General features: G+C 41.3%; 2 protein-coding genes across 12 annotated transcripts; one reads left to right on the forward strand and one right to left on the reverse strand.

Moving 5' to 3' along the window:
- The first annotated feature begins 79 nt into the window (after positions 1-79).
- Positions 80-21,691, forward strand: LOC115764478 (kinesin-like protein unc-104). Of its 11 annotated transcripts, none has more exons than XM_030707545.1 (28): positions 80-266; positions 9,178-9,442; positions 10,985-11,140; positions 11,196-11,278; positions 11,340-11,764; positions 11,834-12,089; positions 12,171-12,173; positions 12,231-12,394; positions 12,453-12,592; positions 12,794-12,835; positions 13,680-13,799; positions 13,859-14,638; positions 14,701-14,867; positions 14,936-15,126; positions 16,008-16,232; positions 16,502-16,911; positions 16,972-17,149; positions 17,211-17,301; positions 17,361-17,657; positions 17,748-18,110; positions 18,164-18,353; positions 18,446-18,838; positions 18,899-19,010; positions 20,064-20,090; positions 20,161-20,350; positions 20,414-20,550; positions 20,792-20,893; positions 20,960-21,691. In XM_030707545.1, the coding sequence occupies exons 3-28, from the start codon at positions 11,041-11,043 to the stop codon at positions 21,054-21,056; spliced, it is 5,283 nt and encodes a 1,760-aa protein (XP_030563405.1). In that variant the 5' UTR covers positions 80-266; positions 9,178-9,442; positions 10,985-11,040; the 3' UTR covers positions 21,057-21,691. The 11 variants fall into 11 exon arrangements, with proteins under 11 accessions (XP_030563405.1, XP_030563406.1, XP_030563404.1 ...); XM_030707544.1 differs by lacking the exon at positions 80-266 and adding an exon at positions 7,806-7,976; XM_030707547.1 differs by lacking the exon at positions 80-266 and adding an exon at positions 7,806-7,976 and having other exon boundaries at positions 18,164-18,344.
- LOC115764481 (accessory gland protein Acp62F-like) lies at positions 19,113-20,026 on the reverse strand. The gene has a single exon (XM_030707559.1). It carries the CDS (start codon positions 19,807-19,809, stop codon positions 19,486-19,488), a length of 324 nt encoding a protein of 107 aa, XP_030563419.1. The 5' UTR covers positions 19,810-20,026; the 3' UTR covers positions 19,113-19,485.
- Positions 21,692-24,201: the final 2,510 nt, after the last annotated feature.

Genomic DNA, 24,201 nt, shown 5'->3' on the forward strand with positions numbered 1-24,201 from the left:
GCAAAAAGTAAATAGCAGCCAATAATATGAACTTGTGTCACCCTGTGCAAGCAGCTGTTTTGCTCAGCCATTTGCCAACACTGGAGTGACGTGCGCTCAGCTGTTGGCTGGCCACAACAAAAACAAACTCAGGCTGGCCGACGCCTGGGTGGGCGGAAAACTCACTTCGCGCGGATTTTCCACAGCTTTCCCACGCTCGCGTGCGCAAGTGCAAACAATTTTCCAGCACGCGTAACACAGACTTGGCAGCGACAGATCCACTTGGCGTGCGTACGCGTTCGGTACGGCTGAAACGGAAAATTGCAATGCAAATGCGCTGCAAATAAAACAAAGACCCAACAAAAAAAACAACAAAACAAAATTTTCAAACATGCAAACGCTTTAAAAAGACCCAAAAACTGTGCAAAAAGCAAAACGTTTAAGCAACAACAAAAAAACTAGTGCAATAAATTTGTGTGTCCAGTGGATAAAAAAAAAATTGGAATAGGAAACGGCAGCAATTGCAGCGGCCGTCGCTTTTGGGATTGGAATGTGAGTAGCGAGTAAATTGATTGAAATATTTATATATTTTGGGGTTTTATGTTTTCCTCTCTTTTTCTTGCGTGTCAGCGGTGACTAATGTTAGGCGTGAAAATGTATTCAACGCATTTTGTTGAAAAATCAATATTCCAGGCCAGGACTGTAACAGCGTCCTGTTATGCGCACACGCATACAAATACACACGCACATTTCGATCTAACTGTTATCCTGTTGCTGTTGTTGCCAGCTGTTGTTGTTTCCCTTCATTCTTGCCTTTTGGCACTCTGCTAAAAATAAACCCCATCGAGCATATGGTGCAACCTGTCATCAGCCTCAGACAACGGCTATCAGACGCTTTCACATTTGCCATTGCCTGTCGCCAGGCGCTGCCCACGCTTTACAGTTATTATTATTGCTGTTGTTGTAGTTGTTGTCGTTATCAAGTTGCAGATTGACTGCGAGTCCCGTTAACTGACGTCAAGCAACGAAATTGAGTTTTAACTGCGTGCAAATATTTGCAGTAGGCAAGTGCGCGCCAGTTGAGTGCGTAACAGTGCCAGCCAAAATGTTGTGCCCTTTTATAAAAGGTATACAAGCAATTAGGGCGGCAATTTAAAACTTATAAATGGCAAATTTTCTAGAAATTTAAGATTGTTCTTGAAGTTTTTTTTAGTATAGTTTCTTTTACAGTTTCTTTTTAAAACTATAATTTCCTATGAAGTGTGTTACGCATAGATGTATACATTTCAGACCCTATAAAGTATATACATATATTCTTGATCAGTATTAACAGCCGAGTTGATCTGTCGATATACCCATGTATGTTTGCCTGTTTCTATGTCAACTGGTTTCTTTTTCTGTTGCAGTCAGCGCTGACTTCAAAATTGGCTGGATCAGACGACTATATCTGACATATAGCTCATGTAGGAATTAAGTTTTTTTTCTTTCTCAGAATATCTTTGTGAAACTTAACAGTTGCAAACTTCATAAATATACTTCATAAATGTTCCCCTTATCTTATTAAGTTTGGACGAATTCTTATAAATCTATTGGAAAAGTTTAAGCTTCGTGCATTTCCCAAAAAGAAAGGATTTCTTGATTAACAAATTTGCTGAAGATTTCATGGAATCTTTTTCGATTCTTAACTCTTTACATTTTTGAATGTTGTTGAATATCTAGACTAAATTTTCCAATTACTAACTATATAATGCTTTCAGCATATCATCAAAACAACATCGGAGTGATATATCATAGAACTAAAATATCCTAGCATATATATTCCATATAAGATAACAAAGTTTTGTGCGAAATTAGGGTATACAGCACACATTTAAAATGCATTCGCAGGGATTTTCTAATGTATTTAGTGTATATATCGAAGTTAACTTTCCCTACATCCTTCATCATGTTCAGGCATTAAATAAACCCTTTTGATGGAAAAAGCGAGCACAGCTAATTTGGTCATTATCTATCCGGCTGTAAAGTTTATGATTGTTTGGAAATGGCACACTCGTGAAAATAATTAATAATAATAAGTATTAAAATTTATCTAGTTTATTATATTTGACTAATATTGTTGGTGCCCTGATTGCGCACAACATCTGACCTTTTCGGGCCTTCCCGTGCTACCCTTTACCTTGTCAACGACGCAAAAGCACATCTTGTGTGGTTGGGTAAATGACAATGTCTGTGTCCTCGTGGCCATGTTAATGTTCAAGTCATGTTCATGTCCGTGTCCATGCCCATGTCCATGTTGGCCGTCCATCTGTCCGACTGTCCGACGATGAGTGGGCGTTCCGTTTCCTATTTGCGCATCAGTTGGCAGTGCAAACATTTCTCTTGTGCGTCATAAGAGTAGCTCTTGCTTGGGGCGAGACGATGAAAACTTATTTGAAATGAGCTCTGTGCTGTTTTAAGTGTAATAAAGTCCTATTATAATAGAGCATTAGAGTATAAAGTTTAAGACTTTCAAACATCTCTAGTTTTTCGGGCATTGCTTTTCATCTGCCTGAATTCAACCTTGAGTTCTTTTCGTATTTAAAATAAGTTCCTTGTTTTAACAGTCCACATTTTATGCAGTTACGGCTTGGCCGAAGTTTGTTTTCATGCCACAGCAGCCCACAAAACTGCATGAATAAATAAAAATATACTCAAAAAGGGAAAATCAGAGAGTGCGAAAAGCGTTTTACAACAGACCGAACTGTGTTTACCGTTATAAATGTGTTATACAATTAAGAATTATTTCAAGTGGTTCCGTTTTACAGTATTTGGAAAGCAGAAATTGAAGTCTTAAGTAGTTGCAATTTACATTATTTGGAAGTGGTAAATTCAGGTGCTCACACATCTTTTTAGCCTTTTAAACTTTTTCTAAGTGCCAAACGTAATGACAAACTTGTGCTAACCCATCCACTTTTTTAAGGGTAAAAATGTGGCAGCCAAGCAATAAACATAAATTTCCGCTAAAAATATAATAAAAGTTGCTTGGCCAAGGGCAAGGGAGGGGATTCACGGGGAAACCGCACGCAGTTGCTCGGGCTTCGGTTCACCTGGCCGTGCACTTAATGCACCGCAGGACCGTAAAATGGCTTCCTGGCGGACACTTTTCGCTCGGCACTTTGTTTTAAATATTGCTGAATTGTATTAGCCCCAAGACCACAGTGAGGTTTTTGGGCCCGCATTATTTTATTCCTTTTCGTTTTTTTTTTTTTTTTGTGGGATGCCTTGCCGCATGATTTATGTGGGAGCACTTTTAAGTGTTCCCCCCCCTCCACTTGAAGCTGTTGGCAATTTGGCTGGCGCTGCTCTCAAATTGCAGTTGAGGCTGCAGCTGCCACCTTGCAGCAGCGCGGCGAATGTTGCCACATGCATTTTATGGCAACTCGGCAATGAGGCGTGGCCGACTGTTAGTCACCTACATACGTCTACAGGCGGGACACGCGCGCCTATAACTATGCTAACACAGACACACACTCACACACTCTTTCGCTCACACACACACACACATACACACATACACGCAATCTGCGCGACAACGCGGCACCGAAAGTTACAACATTCCTGGCAATTCAAGCATTGGGGGTATTCGTGTTTAACAAATGACAGAAAAAAAAACTAAATTCTTAAGCAGACCTTGAAATAATAAGTTGATTGTGAAAAAAAAAAACAAGCAACACAATTGAGGCACAAAATATTGAGTATGGCAGCTGCCTACACTAAGAGAAACGAGTCTGAAGCTTCAAAAATGAATCAAATATTTGGTAAGAAAAAACGACTCAATAGTTTTTCTCAGACATATAATTTGATATCCAGTGTCCAAGCATTAAACAAATTATCAACATTTATTTTGTTTAATTGATTTTATATTCATTACATTTATTTACTATTCATTTAATAAATTATTTTTTTTATTTACTTGTGCATTGTCGACGAAAAAAGTATCATAATCTGTTTCAAAAGTTATGTGCCTAATTTGTTTTCAATGCTAGTAAGATTAACAACAGCAAATCTGGTATAAATGTTCGAATATGTATTAGACTCTTTCGACTTCGACCATCAGGGACAAGTGAGTGGCGATTGTTCTCCACATATCAAATTACAGCTAATACCTCCCTTATAGATCGATTCGAGAAAACGACCTTACAAATTCTGTTAGCCGAGTTCTTGTGCCCAAATTGGGTGTACTTAAAAGTTGTCAGCCAATATTTGTTAAAAATTTTTCTGAGGTTTTATTCATAATATTTTTATTAATAATAGTTTTTTCAAATTTGTCTTATTAATTTTTCTTCTTCTTAAATTTGTTATATTATTAATGTTGCTGTTATTCAATGAACAACATTAATTAAACTCATATTTAAGATTTGTTATTTTCAATTTTAAAGATTTCGCCTAAGTTTCTTATTATTTTTGTTTTTACTATTAGACTTTCATTATTACATCTTCTGCAACATGTTATTTAACATATTTAAATACAGTTTAATAAGTTTTTAAGCCCACACGCTAAAGAATATAGCTTAAATTAAGATTTCATAGCTGAACTTGAAAGTTGTGGCGTCTATAAATGTTATTTCTTTGTGTATTTGCTCGACGTCAGTGGCTTGTTTGCCACATAAAAGCCGAGTAGGGTGCAGTAGTTTGTGTGTGTATGTGTGTATGAGGAGGGTTTGGGGGAGAGGGAGGGGGTGGGATTGGCGGGCAGGAAACGCGCGCGCCTCTAAAAAGGATGATTCACCATGTTTGACTGCGGCTCCTGCTGACTGTGGTAGGTGCCAGTTCAAGAAGCAATTGTAGCAACAACAAGCATATACACTCATACAAACACACACACACACACACACTGGCACAACTGTGTTTGGAGGACTCTTTGCATGAGTCATCCGCTTTTTGCTGTGCGAGCTTCGAACTGTGAACTGTGTTGTGCATGTGTGTGTGTATGTGTCTGAGTGTGTGTGTGTGTGTGTGTGTTATTTTTGCGTGGGCACAGTCGCTGTTTGCTGCTTGCGTTAATTTAAATAAGAAAATCGCATTTGTTTTATGTAGCTGACTTAATGGACGACACAGACGTCGCCATTGCCGCTTGCTGTGCACGACTTGAAGGCAAAGTCTATATATATATTTTCTCTATATATATGCATTTATGTATACATATATATATATATATATGTATATTTTTGATTTTAGCTTAATTAAGAGCCTGTCTGCACACACTTCACATTGAGTGAATTGCCCGCGAGTCTCAATTTAAAAACAGAATTGAATTGTAAATACGCCCTGAGCTGTGCTTTGTTATTTGCTTGACTCATTATATTATATACCCATTAAAAATATGATATTATTGGGTGGATTGAAGCTGTGCAAATGTATATAGAACAGATTTTCCGATGTATGTATTCTTATGTATCCATTTTCAACTCTGGGTTTTTTAATTAGTCTCGTATTTTCCTAAATTTGTTTTGTTTTTAATTTTACTTTTAATAAAGAAAAACAACTTAAATTAAAATGAGATACAATAAAAACACAGCAAATTATTCTACAGTTAGGTCTAACATAAAAAAATTGAAAAATAAACAGCTTGGTTACATAAACCGATCTGAGAAATTGATTAGATGAAACCTCCACAATCTCCTCCGCATTCGGAATCCTTCAAATCTACGTCTCAATCTCGTCGAATTTTAAAGATACACCAAAAATATGCTTGCAGCTCAGGTCTATTTCAATTTGACAACAACCCCCTCGCCGAATTGCGCGCAAAATTAGTACTTGCACTAAATTGGAAGCCAAATTTGAAACTAAAAAACCAAAAAAAAAATTAAGACTGTGCTTACACAGAACTAGGTTTGAATGTGAGAACATCTAAAGGCAGCTCGAAGCTGAGTAGAGGGTATCCTCTAGTCGGGCACACACTAGTTTTAAGCATGCCTTTTTAATGGTTTAAAGTCTACGAACTGTCAGCCAGGATGATGCCACAAAATCTGTGTCCTTTGCCCTGTGTATACCCAACCAGTCCATGAACTGTCATTGACATTGACGCACACAGTGTGTGCACCTCCTTGCTTTGGGAATGCGAATGTGCCTCAAGTCAATGGCAAACTCCAAAAAAAAAAAACACCAAATTTTTATATACGTCAACGACCCGCCCACGTGCTCCCCCTGCTACTGCTCTCTACTGAGAAATTCGTTCGATATTATTTGGGTTGGCTGCCGTCCGCCATTCGCGTGTTGCAGTTTTTACTGCGCAGCAATAGAATTTCCACCTTGCCGAGCAACCCCTACCCCTACCACGCACCTCACACACGCACACCCACGCACAATTCTGGGATGTATGTGGAAAGCGGTTTTCAGTGCGTGGGCGACGCGGTTTTTCGATGCGTCGTCGCTGACATTTTCTGTGTATGACGTTTTCGCAGTGTGAAAATGCATAAAACTTAAAGCATACTTTGCGGAGTTTTCTTTGTGTTCGATTTGGCATAGAATTGAAGATTAACTCAGATGAATCTTCCTTGAAAGCTAGTCATGAAATGATTAAGTGCCTAACCAATTCATGTTCCTTGCATATTTAACTATATATATACAAAATATGAATGAATTTGAACCACCGATGCTTAGTCACGCAGGCTCGTGACGTACGCTTGACAGCACGCTTTTATTCTGGTTTGATACGGCTTTATGGGATCGGAGAAGCCTCCTGCTGCCATTTCACATGGCTATGCCTAGTTTCACACTGGTTCGATTCAAAATCGCTTTGAGCCTTTTGGCTTACACCAAGCCCAACTGTTCTTGGCCACTGTCAATAGGCAGTAGCTGCTGTGGTAGACTTTGTTAACAACATTAACCATTAACTGTCGCTTTATCGCCCACATTTTCAATGTCAAAGCAATTACGTTGGAGACAATGCAAAGACGAGCATAAAAAGCGGATCCGTGCTGCGTCAAGCTGGCTCGTGGTATCCGACATTGATGATAAATCAATAGAAATTTCCTATTTTACGTCATTCGCCGGCAGCGACATAATAACATTTTTCAGCTACTCGTATTATTAGCTGCGTAGTGTGGGCTGTCTACACTGGTGGCCAAAAAAGGTGTTACAGTTGCGCTAAGAGGCAGGCGACTAAAATGAAATTCATTATGCGCTACGTTTTGACAGGCTACGCATTTTGTTATTATTGCGCTGGACGCTTGATGAAATTTTTAGCATAGCTGTCATGCCAATGCTTGGGGGAGTGGCGGCTGAGGTCAGCCCCACATACCGCCGCCCACCAACCCCCGAGCAGCGCATGCGCCTCAGCTGAGGGCTGGTCGCTGCCTGCTGAGGCTGCCTTGGCCAGCTCGGTTGCCTGGCAGCTCGGCTCACTGCGTCGTCTAACCCCAACGGTTGCAGTTCACATTTGTTTGAAGCGCGCGCGTTTATCGGTCTACGCCTCGATTGGCCATCGATTTTGTGCAGAAAACCAAAAAAAGCCACAAAAAATGTGCTAAAAAATTGTAACCAAAAGAGAAAAAAAAACGTAACAACAAATTCAAATACTTGCTAAATACTTGAATACCAGGCAGTTGGCCTGAAAAAAGCTGCTAAACTGTGTGCACAAATTTCGCTGTTATACAGAAGAAAGCCTTATACATACATATATGATACATATAGTATATATATATATATATATATATCTGAAGAACGTTGCGAAAACTTGAACGCGAATGTGCGGTTTTGGTTATTTATTGTTTTTTGCTTTATTGCTGACAATAGTTTTGGTGCTATCGATCATATTTCCCACCTCTTCGAAAAGATCTATGATGGATAGTCTTATAATATTTAATTTCACATTCGATGAAGAGCACCAACCACAACAACAACAACAACAACGGGAGGAGGATTTGCTACAACAACCAGAGCAGTTTATCTTCAAGCCGAAATTATTTTGAGTTTTTGTCGTTTTTTATTGTGTTTTGCCCACCCAAATTCAATTGGTAATTGCTTCAAAAATATCCACGAAAATATTTTGCAAAATTTTCATTGATTCGCCAAAGAAACATTTCAAAATTCAAATGTCCACCAAATCATTTTTGCATTATTTCCTTTAATTTTATATAATTTTTCTTCAAATATTTTTATTTATTTTTTTTTGTTTCTGCCATATTTTTTCTACAGTAGCCTCGAAATTAATGCACCTAGTTTTGTGTAGAGTTTGTCATGGTAGAGTTTTTTTTTTGTTAGCCATGACGAAGGCAACATGGAAATTTATTAATAAAGGTCAAGACGACCCAAGCGAAGGATATGCTAAGGGAAAACTTTTAGTGTGTGTGTGAGGTGGATGTGTGTGTGTGTGTGTGTGTGTGTGTGTGTAGTATTTAATGGTCACGGTGCTTGAAACCATAAAATAGACACAACATGACGCACCGCAATAAAAAAGTGAAATGTGAAGGATTTATTTTGTTGCTGTACGTGTCTGAAGGACTCAACCAGGGCCAAAAAAAAAAAGATACCTAAAGTACAAGAACTAACTGAAAAAGTGACTGACTTGAAGGGAATTTTGTAGCTGTAGGTTTTTAAAAAAATCTAGAAAGTAAGGCATCCGCTTTTAATTAAAAGAAAAGAAACAAAAGTCTAGAAGGTTACGTGTGAAATGAATAGGTCTAAGAACTTGTCTATAAACAAAGATATATTCCATAATTAAATTGATAGTATTTTGTGCCTTGTTTTGCATTTTATTTATTAATATAATTTTAATATCCAGCACATTCCAATCGCGTCAGCAAGCATAACAGCATATAAAGAATTAAAAACATACCACAAATATATTGTCAATGTTCTTGCTCACTCTCACTGACTTTCACTGACTCTCTCGCTCTCTCGCTCTCTCTGTCTCTCCATCTATATATCTCTTCGTTGGCGTCTGCGCAATGTTCTCTTTGTAGACTTTTGCCTAGACTTAAGCGCAGGCTGTTGCATTTTTGCATTAACAGCTTCAGCAAAAATATAAACAAAAGTCTGTGCGTCAGGTAAACAGAGAGAAAGAAGCCCAAGAGCAAGAGAAAGAGAGAATTTGAGAGAGAGACAGAGAGAGACAGAGAACTTCTCGCAGCTGCGCAAAGCGCATCATTCGTGCTTCTAGGCTAACTTATTGGAAATATTTAAAGTTTTCCCTTGTCCTGTGTCTTAATATTCTAGGACTTCACTGTGCGCGAGTTAAAGAATTTCGTCGGTCGTGTGAAAAACTGTGCCGCATCAAGCATTGAAAATGTACGCTAAATAAAACGAAATAAAATATCCAACAAATCGAAAATAAATAATATAAATGCATTCGAGATCAATTGAAATTAAATCGAGTTAAAATACAAATTCCTCATAATATGAACAAGTCCAAGAAATTTTTGGCCTAGTTCAAAATAAAAGTGTTAGCCAGCATTTGTTTGGCTCCAATCCAGACTCAAAGGTAACAAAATCTTTAATTTTAATTCCATTCAAACATTTATTTTTATTGGCCTTTCTGAAACCCACAATTTTGGGTAGTGTAAGGGGGGTTTTCTTTTCGCTGATGACTCATTCGAGTGCCTGACACTCGGCTGCGCTTTTATTGGAAGTGTGGATTGTGGAATTTTTTCTAGTATGTACTCGTGCACATGTGTGTGTGTGTGTGTGTGTGTGTGTGTATGTTTGGGGTGTGCGGAAGGCAGCTAGCATAACTATAAGTCAGCAGGGTAGCAGGTTATACCAAACTATTTACATAAATTCGAGGAAGCAGGTAATAAAAAAAATTCTTTTGTCTAAGAACAAAGCTATTTGGCGTAATGTAAAATATTTAAGATTTCTATAAATCTCGATGAATTTTTAAGGAAATAAAGTATAATTATATATTGTTAAATATATTTGATGGTGACCATATTATTATACCATGAACCCATTGAAAATAGATTAAAAAGGGTATAATGTTTTTGTGCAAATGTATGTAACAGGCAGAAGAAAACAGCTCCGACCCCATAAAGTATATATATTCTTGATCAGAATCAATAGTAGAGTCCACTAGCCAAGTTCGACTGTCTGTGTGTCCGTCTGTCTGTATGTATGAACGCGTCGATCTTAGAGCTATAAGACCATAAGAATTGACATTTTGAACGCAGCTCCTCCTAGTTAACTCGTAGTGCAAATTTGCTTTCGATATTCGATAACTTGTCCCGTTTGCAAGCAATCGCTAAATTCCAATATCTAAATCCTGTTTTTTGACCAAATCTCTTAGAATTTAAGATATAAAGTCCCCAAATTTTACAAGTGACTTCTAGAATAGTAAGTATATTCAAATTAACTCACATCGTTTATTTCCTAGCTTTTGTCACCCTCGTAGAAGAAAGCTTAGGGTATCACCCAGTCGGGCACTCCCGACTCGGGCACTTGCTTTTCATATTTTCAATTTGATTGCCCATAACTACTCCTATACTGACAATAGTTATACAAATAATTAGGTTAAACATTTAAAACTGTATTTTTCCTTTCACTTAAACGGAATTGCTTTCAACCTTAATGAAAAACTTTCATACATGCATATCGGTGGTGGCTTATGCCGCTTGGTATGCAACACACTTTTTTATGGCTACAAATAGAAAGCTTTTGTAATTATATATCATCAAATAATTTGTTCTGGAATGCGATAACTATTTGCCTTTCAAACATGCCACATGCTACGGCTGGGTATCGACTACTTAACCCCACTGCAATCATGTAAATTTGATTGAATCCCCCAGCGGGCTGCATGAGTCACAGCTCACACAGACACAACAGGCGCACAGACACTGTACACACACACACACACACACACACACACATGCATGCAAACAGGCAGACAGACAGCCAGACACAGCTGGGCCAATTATAAAATGACGCTGCGCTGGCGACTTGTGGCTTATTTACAGGCCAATTGCCAGGCTCGCATAACGTGCCTTGCCAAGTCTTAACCCATTTGCCTTCGCCTCTTCCACTCCAGTTAACCGCAACCTAAGACAAGCCAAGCAGCCGCCGATCGACGCGGGCCACTAGAAGATGTCGTCGGTTAAGGTAGCGGTGCGGGTGCGCCCGTTCAACTCGCGGGAGATTGCACGGGAGTCTAAATGCATCATAGAGATGAGCGGCGCCACAACGGGTAATGCAGCTAGGAATTCCGTTTAAAGTAATCCTCTAAGCCTCCATTTTTACAGCCATTACCAATCCGAAAGTGCCGCCCAACACCAGCGAGTCCATCAAACGCTTCAATTTCGATTACTCCTACTGGTCCCATGATGTAAGACAAGATCCGGATAACTAACCTGCCTCCATATTAACTAATCCCACTTCCGCTCCAGCCCCGTGATTCGGACTTCTCCACACAATCGATGGTCTACAAGGACATTGGAGAGGAGATGCTGCAGCATTCCTTCGATGGCTACAATGTGTGCATCTTTGCCTATGGGCAGACAGGCGCTGGCAAATCCTACACCATGATGGGCCGCCAGGAGGAGCAACAGGAGGGCATTATACCAATGATATGCAAGGATCTCTTCGGTCGCATACAAGAAACCGAAACCGATGAGCTCAAGTATTCCGTGGAGGTCTCCTACATGGAAATATATTGCGAACGAGTGCGGGACCTGTTGAATCCCAAGAACAAGGGCAATTTGCGTGTGCGCGAACATCCACTGCTGGGTCCTTATGTGGAGGATCTATCCAAGTTGGCTGTCACCGACTACCAGGACATTCACGATCTCATCGATGAGGGCAACAAGGCGCGGTAGGTCAAGCTAAAGCTGTTGCTAATCTGTCCGACTTGCTTCATTATTCCGTCTCCTGTATTCCTTAGTACTGTGGCCGCCACCAACATGAACGAGACAAGCTCGCGTTCCCATGCGGTCTTCACCATTTTCTTTACACAACGTCGCCATGATACTATGACAGATTTGATCACAGAGAAGGTCTCCAAGATTAGTTTGGTCGATTTGGCCGGCTCGGAGCGTGCTGACTCCACAGGCGCTAAAGGAACTCGCTTGAAGGAGGGCGCTAACATAAACAAGTCCTTGACTACCTTGGGCAAAGTCATATCCGCCCTGGCGGAGGTGGTAAGTATAGAAGTTTTCTATTTTTTCTAAAGAATTTTTCTAACTGATTTCACTTTTTCCTGCCACCTTCACAATGGACAGTCTGTAAGTATTTCTATGCAGCTTATTCCCTGAATTGCTTTAACTCCTCCTTAATATCAGGCATCCAAGAAGAAGAACGCAAAGAAGGCGGACTTTATACCCTATCGCGACTCCGCTTTGACCTGGTTGCTGCGCGAGAATCTGGGCGGCAACTCCAAGACAGCCATGATAGCTGCCATATCGCCAGCTGACATTAACTACGATGAAACTCTGAGCACCCTACGGTAGGTTTACGATTGAGCTCCAGCTGCATCGACTAATCCTTGAGTTGAATTCCTTCAGCTATGCGGATCGTGCCAAGCAAATTGTGTGCAAGGCTGTGGTCAATGAGGATGCCAACGCCAAGCTTATACGCGAGCTCAAGGAGGAGATACAAAAACTGCGCGATCTGCTCAAGGCCGAGGGCATTGAGGTGCAGGAGGGTAAGTGCAGCTCAATATATGGAGATATAGTTTATAGTAAATCTATACTAAGTTGACTAAGCTTAAAACTAAGCCCCCGGAAATTAAAGGCAATACTTAAAAAAAAACTCGAGAAAACATTAAGTTATTCGTAGTCCTAGTCCTAGTCTAGAGTTATGCCTGAGTACATAAAACCCCAAAAACAAACCCTATTTCATTTAGGACCCGATGGCAAAGTGGTGTGTGAGAAACGCGATGCAAATAGTAAGTAAAGCCCACAACTCTGAGCGAAACTAAAAACTAAAATACATATCAAAAGGCTTACACAATATACGCAATACGACAATATGTCACATACCCTATATACTATACGCTACGATACAAATGGGCATTTCCAGACGCAAAATTGCCCGGTTTGTGGCCAAGTTTATTAAAGCAGTTTGTTGTTATACAATATGAACTTATTAAACTTTTAACTTATTATTATGGCATTGTTATATGTAATTCTCGGAAATATTAGAAACTTCAATGGAAGTGCCCATATGTGTGTCTAGCCAAGAATCTTGTGTGTGTATTTGTAAAGTGTTTGTAACTTCAGCGCTTCTGTAAACCTAAATTCGCTTCAGGACGTATGCCTTATACCATATAAATATACAACAATGTACGACAATATACAAACTCTTATGTCTATGATAATCAATGTTCAAGTCCTATTTATGTTGCGTTCTATTCGAAACGAGTTGATATACAGTGGAAGATTGGACTAGTTTCTTACATATGAGATATAACTGCGATCCCAGCTGATCTTGCAAAATTGCGTCTGCATCTCGACGATTCCCGTCTCCCACTGCAGTTATGTTTGTGTTGCCGAGTACAAAAGATTGGCACAGAGTACTCCTTGCAGTCCGCACTGCTCAAGGGCTAGCCGTGGACACGCCAGAGTTAATCATTCCAAGAGTCACCAAAACGAATCGGCCACGCTTTGTACCCACATATTCAATATACTTAACCATATACCCTAACTTATCTCTGCACGCTTTTATCACTGCGCTTGTGGCAACAGGCAATCCCCATCATGTCCTGCTAAATTTCTGATCCACTCTTGCAGAGGATGAGCTGAACAAGTCGTCGGTGATTAAGTCGCCGACCAAGGGATCGCGCAATCGCAATGGTTCCACCACGGAGATGGCCGTGGATCAGCTGCAGGCCAGCGAGAAGCTGATTGCAGGTAAGCTCGCCCAGAGGCAATCCTTAGATGCAATTGCCTGATTGAACAATCCCAACTAGAACTCAATGAGACCTGGGAGGAGAAACTGAAGCGCACCGAGGAGATTCGTCTGCAGCGTGAGGCGGTCTTTGCCGAGATGGGCGTGGCCGTCAAAGAGGATGGCATCACAGTGGGCGTTTTCTCTCCCAAAAAGACACCACATCTGGTCAACCTGAACGAGGATCCCAATCTGTCGGAATGTCTGCTCTACTACATCAAGGACGGCCTCACACGCCTGGGCACACACGAGGCCAATGTGCCGCAGGACATACAGTTGTCCGGCTCGCATATTCTCAAGGAGCACTGCACCTTTGAGAATCGCAATAGCACCGTCACCCTGCTGCCCCACAAGGATGCCATCATCTTCATTAATGGCCGCAAGCTCGTCGAGCCCGAGGTGCTGAAGACAGGCTCTCGCGTTATTCTGGGCAAGAATCATGTGTTCCGCTTTACCAATCCGGAGCAGGCGCGTGAGCTGCGTGAAAAGATAACCGAGAACGAGGCAGAGAATGAGGTGGAGAAGGCGGACACACAGCAAGTGGATTGGAATTTCGCACAGTGCGAGCTGCTAGAGAAACAGGGCATCGATCTCAAGGCCGAGATGAAGAAGCGTCTCGACAATCTGGAGGAGCAGTACAAGCGCGAAAAGCTCCAGGCCGATCAACAGTTCGAAGAGCAACGCAAATCCTACGAGGCGCGCATCGATGCGCTGCAGAAGCAGGTGGAGGAGCAGTCGATGACTATGTCCATGTACAGCAGCTACTCGCCAGAGGACTTCCATCAGGAGGAGGATGTCTACAGTAAGTTAAGGCTAAAAGTTGCTAGATAAGTATGTCAAATTCTTCTATCCAAACCCCTACAGCCAATCCGATGTACGAGTCCTGCTGGACGGCACGCGAGGCTGGGCTAGCCGCTTGGGCCTTCCGCAAATGGCGCTACCACCAGTTCACATCATTGCGCGATGATCTCTGGGGCAATGCCATATTCCTCAAGGAGGCTAATGCTATTTCAGTGGAGCTAAAGAAGAAGGTGGGACAGTCAAACTTGTTGAATAAGTTACAATTCGTCACACAGTTATTTCTCTCTCTCTCTCTCAGGTTCAATTCCAGTTCACCCTATTGACCGACACCTTGTACTCACCGCTGCCACCGGAGCTGGCCTCCAGCGTTACGCCCATGCAGCCGGAGGATGAGTATGGCGCTCCACCAGTTTCCAAGACCCTGGTCGCCGTTGAGGTCACCGATACCAAAAACGGGGCTACACATTATTGGTCGCTGGAGAAACTACGGTAAGGATGGCGCTGCAAGAACTTAGGTCTAGCAAGTTTTTGTTGCTCACATTCATTTCTACTCTTTGCACTTTTGTTATATCCTTGCAGAGGGTGTTATGAGTTTGAAAGAGAGGGGGAGAGAAATAGTTGCAAATTCCTTAACGTATATTTTTAAAGGCGTTACAGAAGTAGAAGATATAGGTGTCATATGGGGGAAACTATGTAGAATTCTTTTTGGGGGCTTAAGATATTATAACCTAGAACATTTGCAGCAATTTGTTAATTATCCGATTGTCATTAAATATATATCTTATGGGAACAACTATTCAAAAATTGGGATAATATATGAACAAAAAGTTACAAGTCAGTTGGGACAAGATTTTAAATCTAAAAAGATATTGCTTCTTTAGGGTTGAGAACAAGTATTTATATCTGGCATAAAGCTAAGCGTAGTTTAATCTATATGCAAGGGTGTACAAAGTTCGGCCAGTCTGAAGCCGACTGTTCTCTCTCGTTTAAAAAAAAACTTCACTCTATTAGTTTTGGTATAATTGTATTTTGGTTTTGATTTTATTTTTCCTTTCTGGTACGTGCATGGTGGTTGTAGCTCTTGAATTCTAGTTTTCGTAAAGCTCTAGAACTGCTTAACTTGATATTTGAAAGTTGAATTAAAGAAAAGCCACTGCAAAACGTTGGCAAAATTCACCGCCACCATTTACGCCCTCCAAAGAAAACTCATCGCCATTGTCACACACACTGAGCACAAAGCTAGTTTCGGCTTTAACAAATGCTGATTTGTACTCCTTTTTTATTGGTTCTCTTATTATCCCAAACGAATCATAATGATACCCTTGTTCCAACTTTACATCAAACCATGTTTACCCAACAACTCCCAAAAGCTATCGCCTCGAATTGATGCGTCAAGTTTACAATGTCGAGAGCCCGCCTTCGTCTATGCTCTTCGATACGTCCAGCATTGAGGCGTACGGTAGTGGAGCGACTGGGATGGATTCAATTCAGTCCCTGGCCCAGTTCGAGCAGCATGTGGAGCAGCCCGAGTTGAAGCCTCAGCTGCGTCAGGCGTATCCAACGCGTTTGACATTGGCCAATCTGATACCTTCTAGGTTTGCTTTCCATTCGAGGTTTTTCATTTGTATGTATTGTAGTTGCTTTTGTCACCCTCTATGCATGCATTTTCCTTTGCTTAAGCTTTTCCTTTGCAGTTCTTCGGATGGCTTTCGATGTAGTGCAACTAGTTTTTTTATTATCATTTGCTGTTTCACTAGGCTTCTTTATGTCTGCTTTAGGCCATGCGCACTGTTTTCTGTGTATTTCTTGACCTTTCCAAGCAGTACTTAACCCCATTCATTTTCATACTTTCCATCCATTCCAGACAACGTTTGGAACTAATGCGCGAAATGTATCACAACGAGGCGGAGCTGAGTCCCACTTCGCCGGACTACAATGTGGAGAGTTTAACTGGAGGTGATCCCTTCTACGATCGCTTTCCTTGGTTCCGCATGGTCGGTCGCTCTTTCATCTATCTGAGCAACCTACTCTATCCTGTGCCCCTGGTCCATAAGGTGGCCATTGTTAATGAACGTGGCGATGTCCGGGGCTATCTACGCATTGCCGTGCAGCCGGTGCTCGATGAAGAGTCCATTGATTTCAATAACGGGGTCAAGCAGTCAGCTCGTCTGGTCTTTAACGAGGATGATGCCAAGCCCAAGTACCGTGCGCTTAACGAAAAGGACGATGTGCAGCGTTACATAGACAATGGAGGACTGGACAGCAAACTGGAGGGTAAGTCGTCCTAGAACTTGCACTCAAAACTGCTTTCTCAACAATCTTCGCTCTCTGTAGAACTAGAGGATGCCGATTCTGGTCGTGGCATTGATTCCAATTCAGCCTCAGAGTACCAGGAGCATGCCGAGGAGCCGGGAGAGCATTTGGAGGTGGGCAAGGAATTCACCTTCCGTGTGACCGTGCTCCAGGCCACGGGCATCGGCGCCGAGTATGCAGACATCTTCTGTCAGTTCAAGTGGGTTGCCTTTAACCAAAAATGATCCCACTTTTGCTGAAGCTTTTGTTCATCCCCACAGCTTTTTGCATCGCCATGAGGAAGCCTTCTCCACGGAGCCGGTCAAAAACTCCGCCTCGGGCGCTCCGCTCGGTTTCTACCATGTGCAAAATGTGCGTATTCCGGCTGAGTTCTTAATGTATTCCCTGGCTAATGTTGCACTTCCTTCTAGATAACTGTGCCCGTTACCAAATCCTTTATTGAGTATTTGAAGACACAGCCCATCATGTTCAAGATCTTTGGCCATTATCAGACACATCCGCTGCACAAGGATGCCAAGCAGGAGTTCGTTTCTCGTCCACCACCAAGACGCATGCTGCCACCAAGCATACCCATAAGTCAGCCAGTGCGCAGTCCCAAATTTGGACCGTTGCCCTGTCCGCCATCATCCACGGTCTTGGCGAAGCATGATGTGCTGGTGTGGTTCGAGATCTGTGAGCTAGCACCCAATGGGGAGTACGTGCCATCGGTAAGTGCATATATTGCAATGAAATCTGCTCATTAACTATCATTCTCATTACTTACTTTGTATTAACCTGATCTTAACGTCTTACCCCAGGTGGTTGAGCACAGCGATGATCTTCCCTGCCGCGGGCTGTTTTTGCTGCATCAGGGCATACAGCGACGCATACGCATCACCATTGTGCACGAGCCGACGCCAGAGGTGAAGTGGAAGGACATTAATGAGCTGGTCGTTGGACGCATACGCAATACGCCCGAGTCTTCGGATGAGCAGGATGAGGACGCCTGTGTCTTGTCGCTGGGCCTGTTTCCGGGCGAGGTTCTGGAGGTGCCTGGCGATGATCGCTCCTTCTATCGCTTTGAGGCCGCCTGGGACTCCAGTCTGCACAATTCGGCGCTACTCAATCGCGTCTCGCAGGGCGGCGAGACTATCTACATTACACTCAGCGCCTATCTGGAGGTTTGTCTCAATTCTAGTCTAGCTTTACAGCCTATAAATAATGTATTTTTTAGCTGGATAACTGCGCTCGTCCGGCTATTATTACCAAGGATCTCAGTATGGTTATTTATGGACGTGATGCACGCACCGGTCCGCGCTCACTGAAGCATCTGTTCTCTGGCCAATATCGCAATCCGGAAGCCAATCGACTCTCTGGCGTCTACGAGCTCTCGCTGCGCAGAGCATCCGAAGCAGGTAGTCCAGGTAGCAATTCTCATTGTAGTTGTAATCGTCCTTGCTCTCGCGCACAAGTCTTAGAACCCGCCACTCAATACGCCTTATGCTTCATTCGACAGGTGTGCAGCGTCGACAGCGTCGCGTCTTGGACACCAGCTCCACGTATGTGCGCGGTGAGGAGAATTTGCACGGCTGGCGGCCACGCGGCGACTCGCTGATCTTCGATCATCAATGGGAGCTGGAGAAACTTACGCGTCTGGAGGAAGTGGGCCGCATGCGTCATTTGTTGCTGCTGCGCGAGCGTCTGGGCATGGATACCAATCCCAATCCGACCACCAAAACCGAGAAGGATGTGTGCAATCTGGCTGCACGTGCGGCCACCTCACCCGTACACATGCTGATACCACAGTCGCCACAAACGCCCGTCAAGGATACGCAGCAGATGATGCCCGAGCGCGAGTACAATCAGCGCGAGCAGGAGCTCATGCTCAAGTGCTTGAAGCTGGTGCAAGGCAAGTCTTAAATGCAAGGACACACGAAATGGTGCTTAACGAACTGTCTCGGCATTTCAGGTCGTTACAGCAAGGTCGAACAGAGCGATACACAAACCCAGTCTGATGTTTCGCCCAGCGATGAGGGCTGCGCCGACATGACCGTTAGCTGCATCTCTAGCAATTCCATGGAGTAAGTTGTAAAATTATTTAACGCATGCTTTATCCATTCCCATCTTTGCTTTCTTCGAGCCTTTAGTTGAACACAGTAAATTGGCCACACAGTTTATTGCATAGAAACATATACATTAAAGTTTAGCTGATGGGCGCCTGATACAAAAATGTGATTTCGTGCGTACGCCACGAGGCAACACGACATGGCATATATAAAAAAAACTCGCGCCTATCTTTAATAGAGGTGTGTGATTTAAGCCGGAATAGGCCAGGTTTAAGAGCTATTGCTCGTTTTACAGCTGCATGAAATGACGAATGCGAAGGCCTCTTAAAAACTGAAATGCATTGCATTTTCTTAGTTATATTTTTACAATTATATTGCATAGAACGAGGAAACCTCTTTTAGTAAAATTAGAAAAAAAAGGGGACAAAGTTTGTCTGTTGACCCATATTTATTTTGAACAAGTCTCAAGTCTTATGAATTTGAGGGAGTTTTATTGAAACACGCGATGCGTTTGCACCTCCTGCTGCTGTACACCCGGAGGGCAGTCGCTGCGCCGAATGCATTTGAGCAGGGACACGCTGAACACGTAGCCGGATTTGCAGACACAGGGCACACCACAGTGGTGACTACAACTGCCGGATTTGTGGGAGCAGGTCTCGGGGCAGACGCCGCCGCAGCGCACACTGGTGGCATTGGGGCCACAGAAAGCGCTAAATGGATTCCAAATATAATTGTGGCGATCCGGCTCTGGATTATCATGATGCATCACCACGGCCAGTGCGCCGCAGTAAATGAGCAGCAGTAAACGTAACATGCCGAGTTCAAAATGCCAACTGATGCGATCTATGCAAGATATGCACTGGGTTAAGGGCTTTTGCCAAACGAGCAGCTGCTGTTGCACCTGCTGCGGCTCTTTTTTTTCCAGTTAAATGCACTCACAAAAAAAAACACTCATACGCCAAATTAAAATTCTCACCCTACTATTCTGCTGAACTGTCAAACTCAAAAACAATTTCGATATTTGTTTTCGTTTTTGTTTCGTTTGTTTTTTTTTCAACACACAATTAGAAAGAACAAATTTGTAATTCGACACAGGTAACTTTGTTTTCGTATCGCACAGCCCCTAAAACTTAACCTAACCTGAAATTTATTGGACTATCCACAGATTATGCTCACCGGACCGTGCCGATGCTCCAAACGGCTGGGAGGCACCCGCTCCGGCCACACAGCCGGCGCTGCCTTTGCGCTTGTATGTGCCCGAGCTGGAGGAGATACGCGTTAGTCCTGTTGTGGCACGCAAGGGTATCTTGAATGTCCTCGAACATGGCGGTTCCGGCTGGAAGAAGCGTTGGGTGGTAAATACTTACGCCTGTAAAGTGTTAGGAGAAGCAGAATAACCCATTTATGTATTTGCTCAGATTGTGCGACGTCCTTATGTCTTTATCTATCGCTCGGAGAAGGATCCTGTGGAACGCGCTGTCTTGAATCTGGCCACAGCTCAGGTTGAGTGCAGCGAGGATCAGGCGGCCATGGTCAAAATACCCAACACTTTCAGGTGAGCTTAAGTCTTAAACTATGCGAACATAATTGCTAGTCCTGACTGACTGATTGTCATCCCAATGTCCAAACCGAAAGAGCTAGAAAGTTTAACTTTTTCAAATAGTTAGACTTATTTAAGCTGTTCCGAGGAATTCATGACACATGAAGATTAAAAGACACATCTGACTGGGCAAAGCCATACACCTGTTAATATTTGATATAGAGATAACTGATTAATTTCCATTTTATTCACGCAGCGTGGTGACCAAGCATCGCGGCTACCTGCTGCAAACACTGGGCGACAAGGAGGTGCATGACTGGCTCTATGCCATCAATCCGCTGTTGGCTGGTCAAATCAAGTGAGTCAAATGATGCCCCATATATTTATATATCCAATCTAATTGTGCCTAATCACACCTTGACAGATCCCGCCTGGCGCGACGCACACTGGAGCCGGCCTCGCAGACGGCATCGCAGATTCAGGCCAGCAGCGCGGTGAACGCGGGCAGCGCGAACAAATGAGATACGATTACGATGGAATCCGTTTTGGTTTACTGAGACGCAGGCTATGGCTGGCTGCAGCGACTGGGCATCAGCAGGCGCTTGAAGCAGGCCCAACAGGCAGCTGGCAATTGACAAATAGATAGCTAGGATTCCATCGCAAATGTTAATGTGCATGCGAAAGAACACAATATAAGAGTATAAGAACACATTACAGAAAAACAAGATAAAACTTCAAAATGCAAAGCGTACGTAATAATTAAGTAGTGACAACAATGTTTATTAATTATAATTCTATTTTGATAATCGCCGGGCAGCCAAAAGTAGGCAACACTGGGCATGTCACAAGTCTTGTGGCATACTTTGCAGGCGCTCAGAAATGGTATTATGTTCAAATATGTTTTGTAAATAGTTTTACGTTTTCGAATTGTATAAATATGATCATTAGTTAATTAATTAATTAATTTATAATTTAATTGCCGAACAAAACTTTCAATTTCCAAGTGATATTATGTTGAATACAGTCGAGCCTATGTTTAAAGAACAGCACACTCCAAACACAAACAAAAAAAAAAAAACATATATACGCATTTTAAAGGAGCAACTAAAGCAAACATATATAAAATCATATATATATTTCTATATATATATATAATACAATATTGTATAAAACATATATATATTTGCTGTTTATACACAAATTTTCAACAATTTACGATATATTGTTTAATTAATAATGCAAGTCAAGCAAAGACTTATGAAGAAAACACAAAATGCAATTACATATACATATACAAGACAAAGAAACATATATACCTAAATATATATTAATATATACATAATATATGTATGTGTGTGTGTTAACGAAAAAGACCGTACAGTATATAGAACGTAGTGTGGGACTTAAAGTAAGCGTACGCTCAGCAGTTTACAATTAATTTGTTAATGCAACTCTAGAAATACAAATCTATTCTCTATATGTATGCGTTCGATAAACTATATTATTGAACTTCTCAAAAAAAGAAAGGAAAAGCCACAAGAGTTATGAACAATGTAAATGGCACGGCAATATACGAAGAGTAAAAGGTAACAACAAAAAAAAAAAAAGAAAAACGAAAAAGAAAAACATACGAATTAAAAAGAAAACGCTTTAATGCTGCATATAGTCTAAAGTCAATGACAGCTTAGAAGCTTTACGTTTAGTTTACCGCTATAAACTGCTTTAATCCTAACTGATTCCACTATTTCTCTCCCTCCCCCTCTCTCTCACTTTCGATTTCAAAAGAACCACCTGCAGATTGCTTAAAGCGAACAAAATATTTAACGTAGTTTTGATAATATCTAAATGAAAAACAAAAAAAAAGTTTATGCAAAGGCCACCTGTACATTTCTAAGAAACTTAAAAAAAAAGTGCTTACAATGCAATATCTACGCAGTAAAACTTTAAAACTTATAGCCATATATATATATATATATATGTGTATATGTATGTAAGCCCTTTGGCAAAAAATTTGTAAAACAATTTTTTCATTTGCAATTTGCTTCGGACAAGGCACGAGCTTAAGCCGGGACGTGCGGCGGGCAATCAAATTTGCCGTAGTGTGTGGGCCAGAACATTGGGGCGCACTTGTACCCCGCGACAAGTGTGAATCCGCCCCCCACGAAAATGTTGTTTGGTGTTCGCTTTCGTATGTTTTCAGTATTGGAAAACGTTAAAAAAGATAATGAAACAGATCACGTTAAGCGAGCGGATTGAGTTTGAGTTTGTAGCGAAATGTAAACATTTGTTAAACTATTATGTAATACTAATTTGGAATTGTAAAATATTAGAGAATTGTAATTATAATAATCATATAAATGTACTCACAATTATGCGCTGATTTAACCAATCAAAAAGAAAAAGAAAAACAAAGAAAAACAAAAAACAAACTAAATAGCTGCACACAGTAAATGCCGAAGCTAAATCCAAGTATTAGCAAATCTATATTGTTGAGCTAACTCCACTTATAGTACATATATACGAGTATATGGTACATATACAACAACATTTGAAATTCACAATATACATATATATAAATTATATATACAATTTAAATGGAAGTTAATTGAAACTCGGGTACGTGAGCAGAGCAAACGGGGCAGAGTATTTTGCCGTCGGATTTGGTTTTAACAAACTTTGGCAGCCAACAACAACAAATCCAACTGTATGCCATGTATAATCCAACAACAAATTAAATATATATATACAAATATATATATAAATATATATATATTGGGCGTATCACTACTAAAGAATTATAAATTAAAACGGCTTTAAATAAAAACTGTAAATCACGTGTTTGTCAATCGGACCTGAGCTGAGTACATGGGCGAGTTCTGCATTTATAATGGGTAAGTTTTATAATTTATCATAATTATTTATAATTTATTACTTATTATTTATTGGTCTTATAATAACTTAAGGGGTATATTGGGTATATTGTATTTGTGCAAAATCCAAATGTATGTAACAGGCAGAAGGAAGCTTCTCCGACCCCATAAAGTATATATATTCTTGATCAGCATCAATAGCCGAGTCTATCTAGCCATGTCCGTCTGTCTGTCTGTCCGTCTGTCCGTATGTATGAACGCAAGGATCTCAGAACCTACAAGAGCTAGAGATTTGAAATTTTAGATGTAGATGCTCCTAGTTCCCGCGCAGATCGAGTTTGTTTCATATACATATCATGGGAGTAAAGGTTCATATAGCATATGCGTCTTTTTTATAAAAACATATTAATTTAAAACGATATCATATAAAAGGATACCTTCGGCACGCCTAAGATTCAATTCCCTTGTACAAGTGAGAGTAGTGAAGCTTGAAAATGCAGAGTTTAATCAAAAACTCTTTTAAAACAGAATATTTTGCCTATGTTTCCTTCAGCAGCTATATGATATAGTGGTCCGATGTTGATACGATTTTTCGATTTAGATATTTTGATAAACAATATAGTTATTCACACAAGTTCCTAATTTTAAACCAATCGTTTTTATGACAGATATATGATCAGAGTCGACCGTTTCCGATACATGTGTTGCCTGCAACAGAAAGACGAATAGTTGTAAAACTGAGGAACTAGTTCCCATAGCAAGAGACAGACGGATAGACAGACGGAAATGTCGATAT

This window comes from Drosophila novamexicana, unplaced genomic scaffold (genome assembly GCF_003285875.2).
Source record: "Drosophila novamexicana strain 15010-1031.04,08,12 unplaced genomic scaffold, DnovRS2.1 tig00000858-arrow-arrow-pilon, whole genome shotgun sequence".
NCBI lineage: Eukaryota > Metazoa > Arthropoda > Insecta > Diptera > Drosophilidae > Drosophila > Drosophila novamexicana.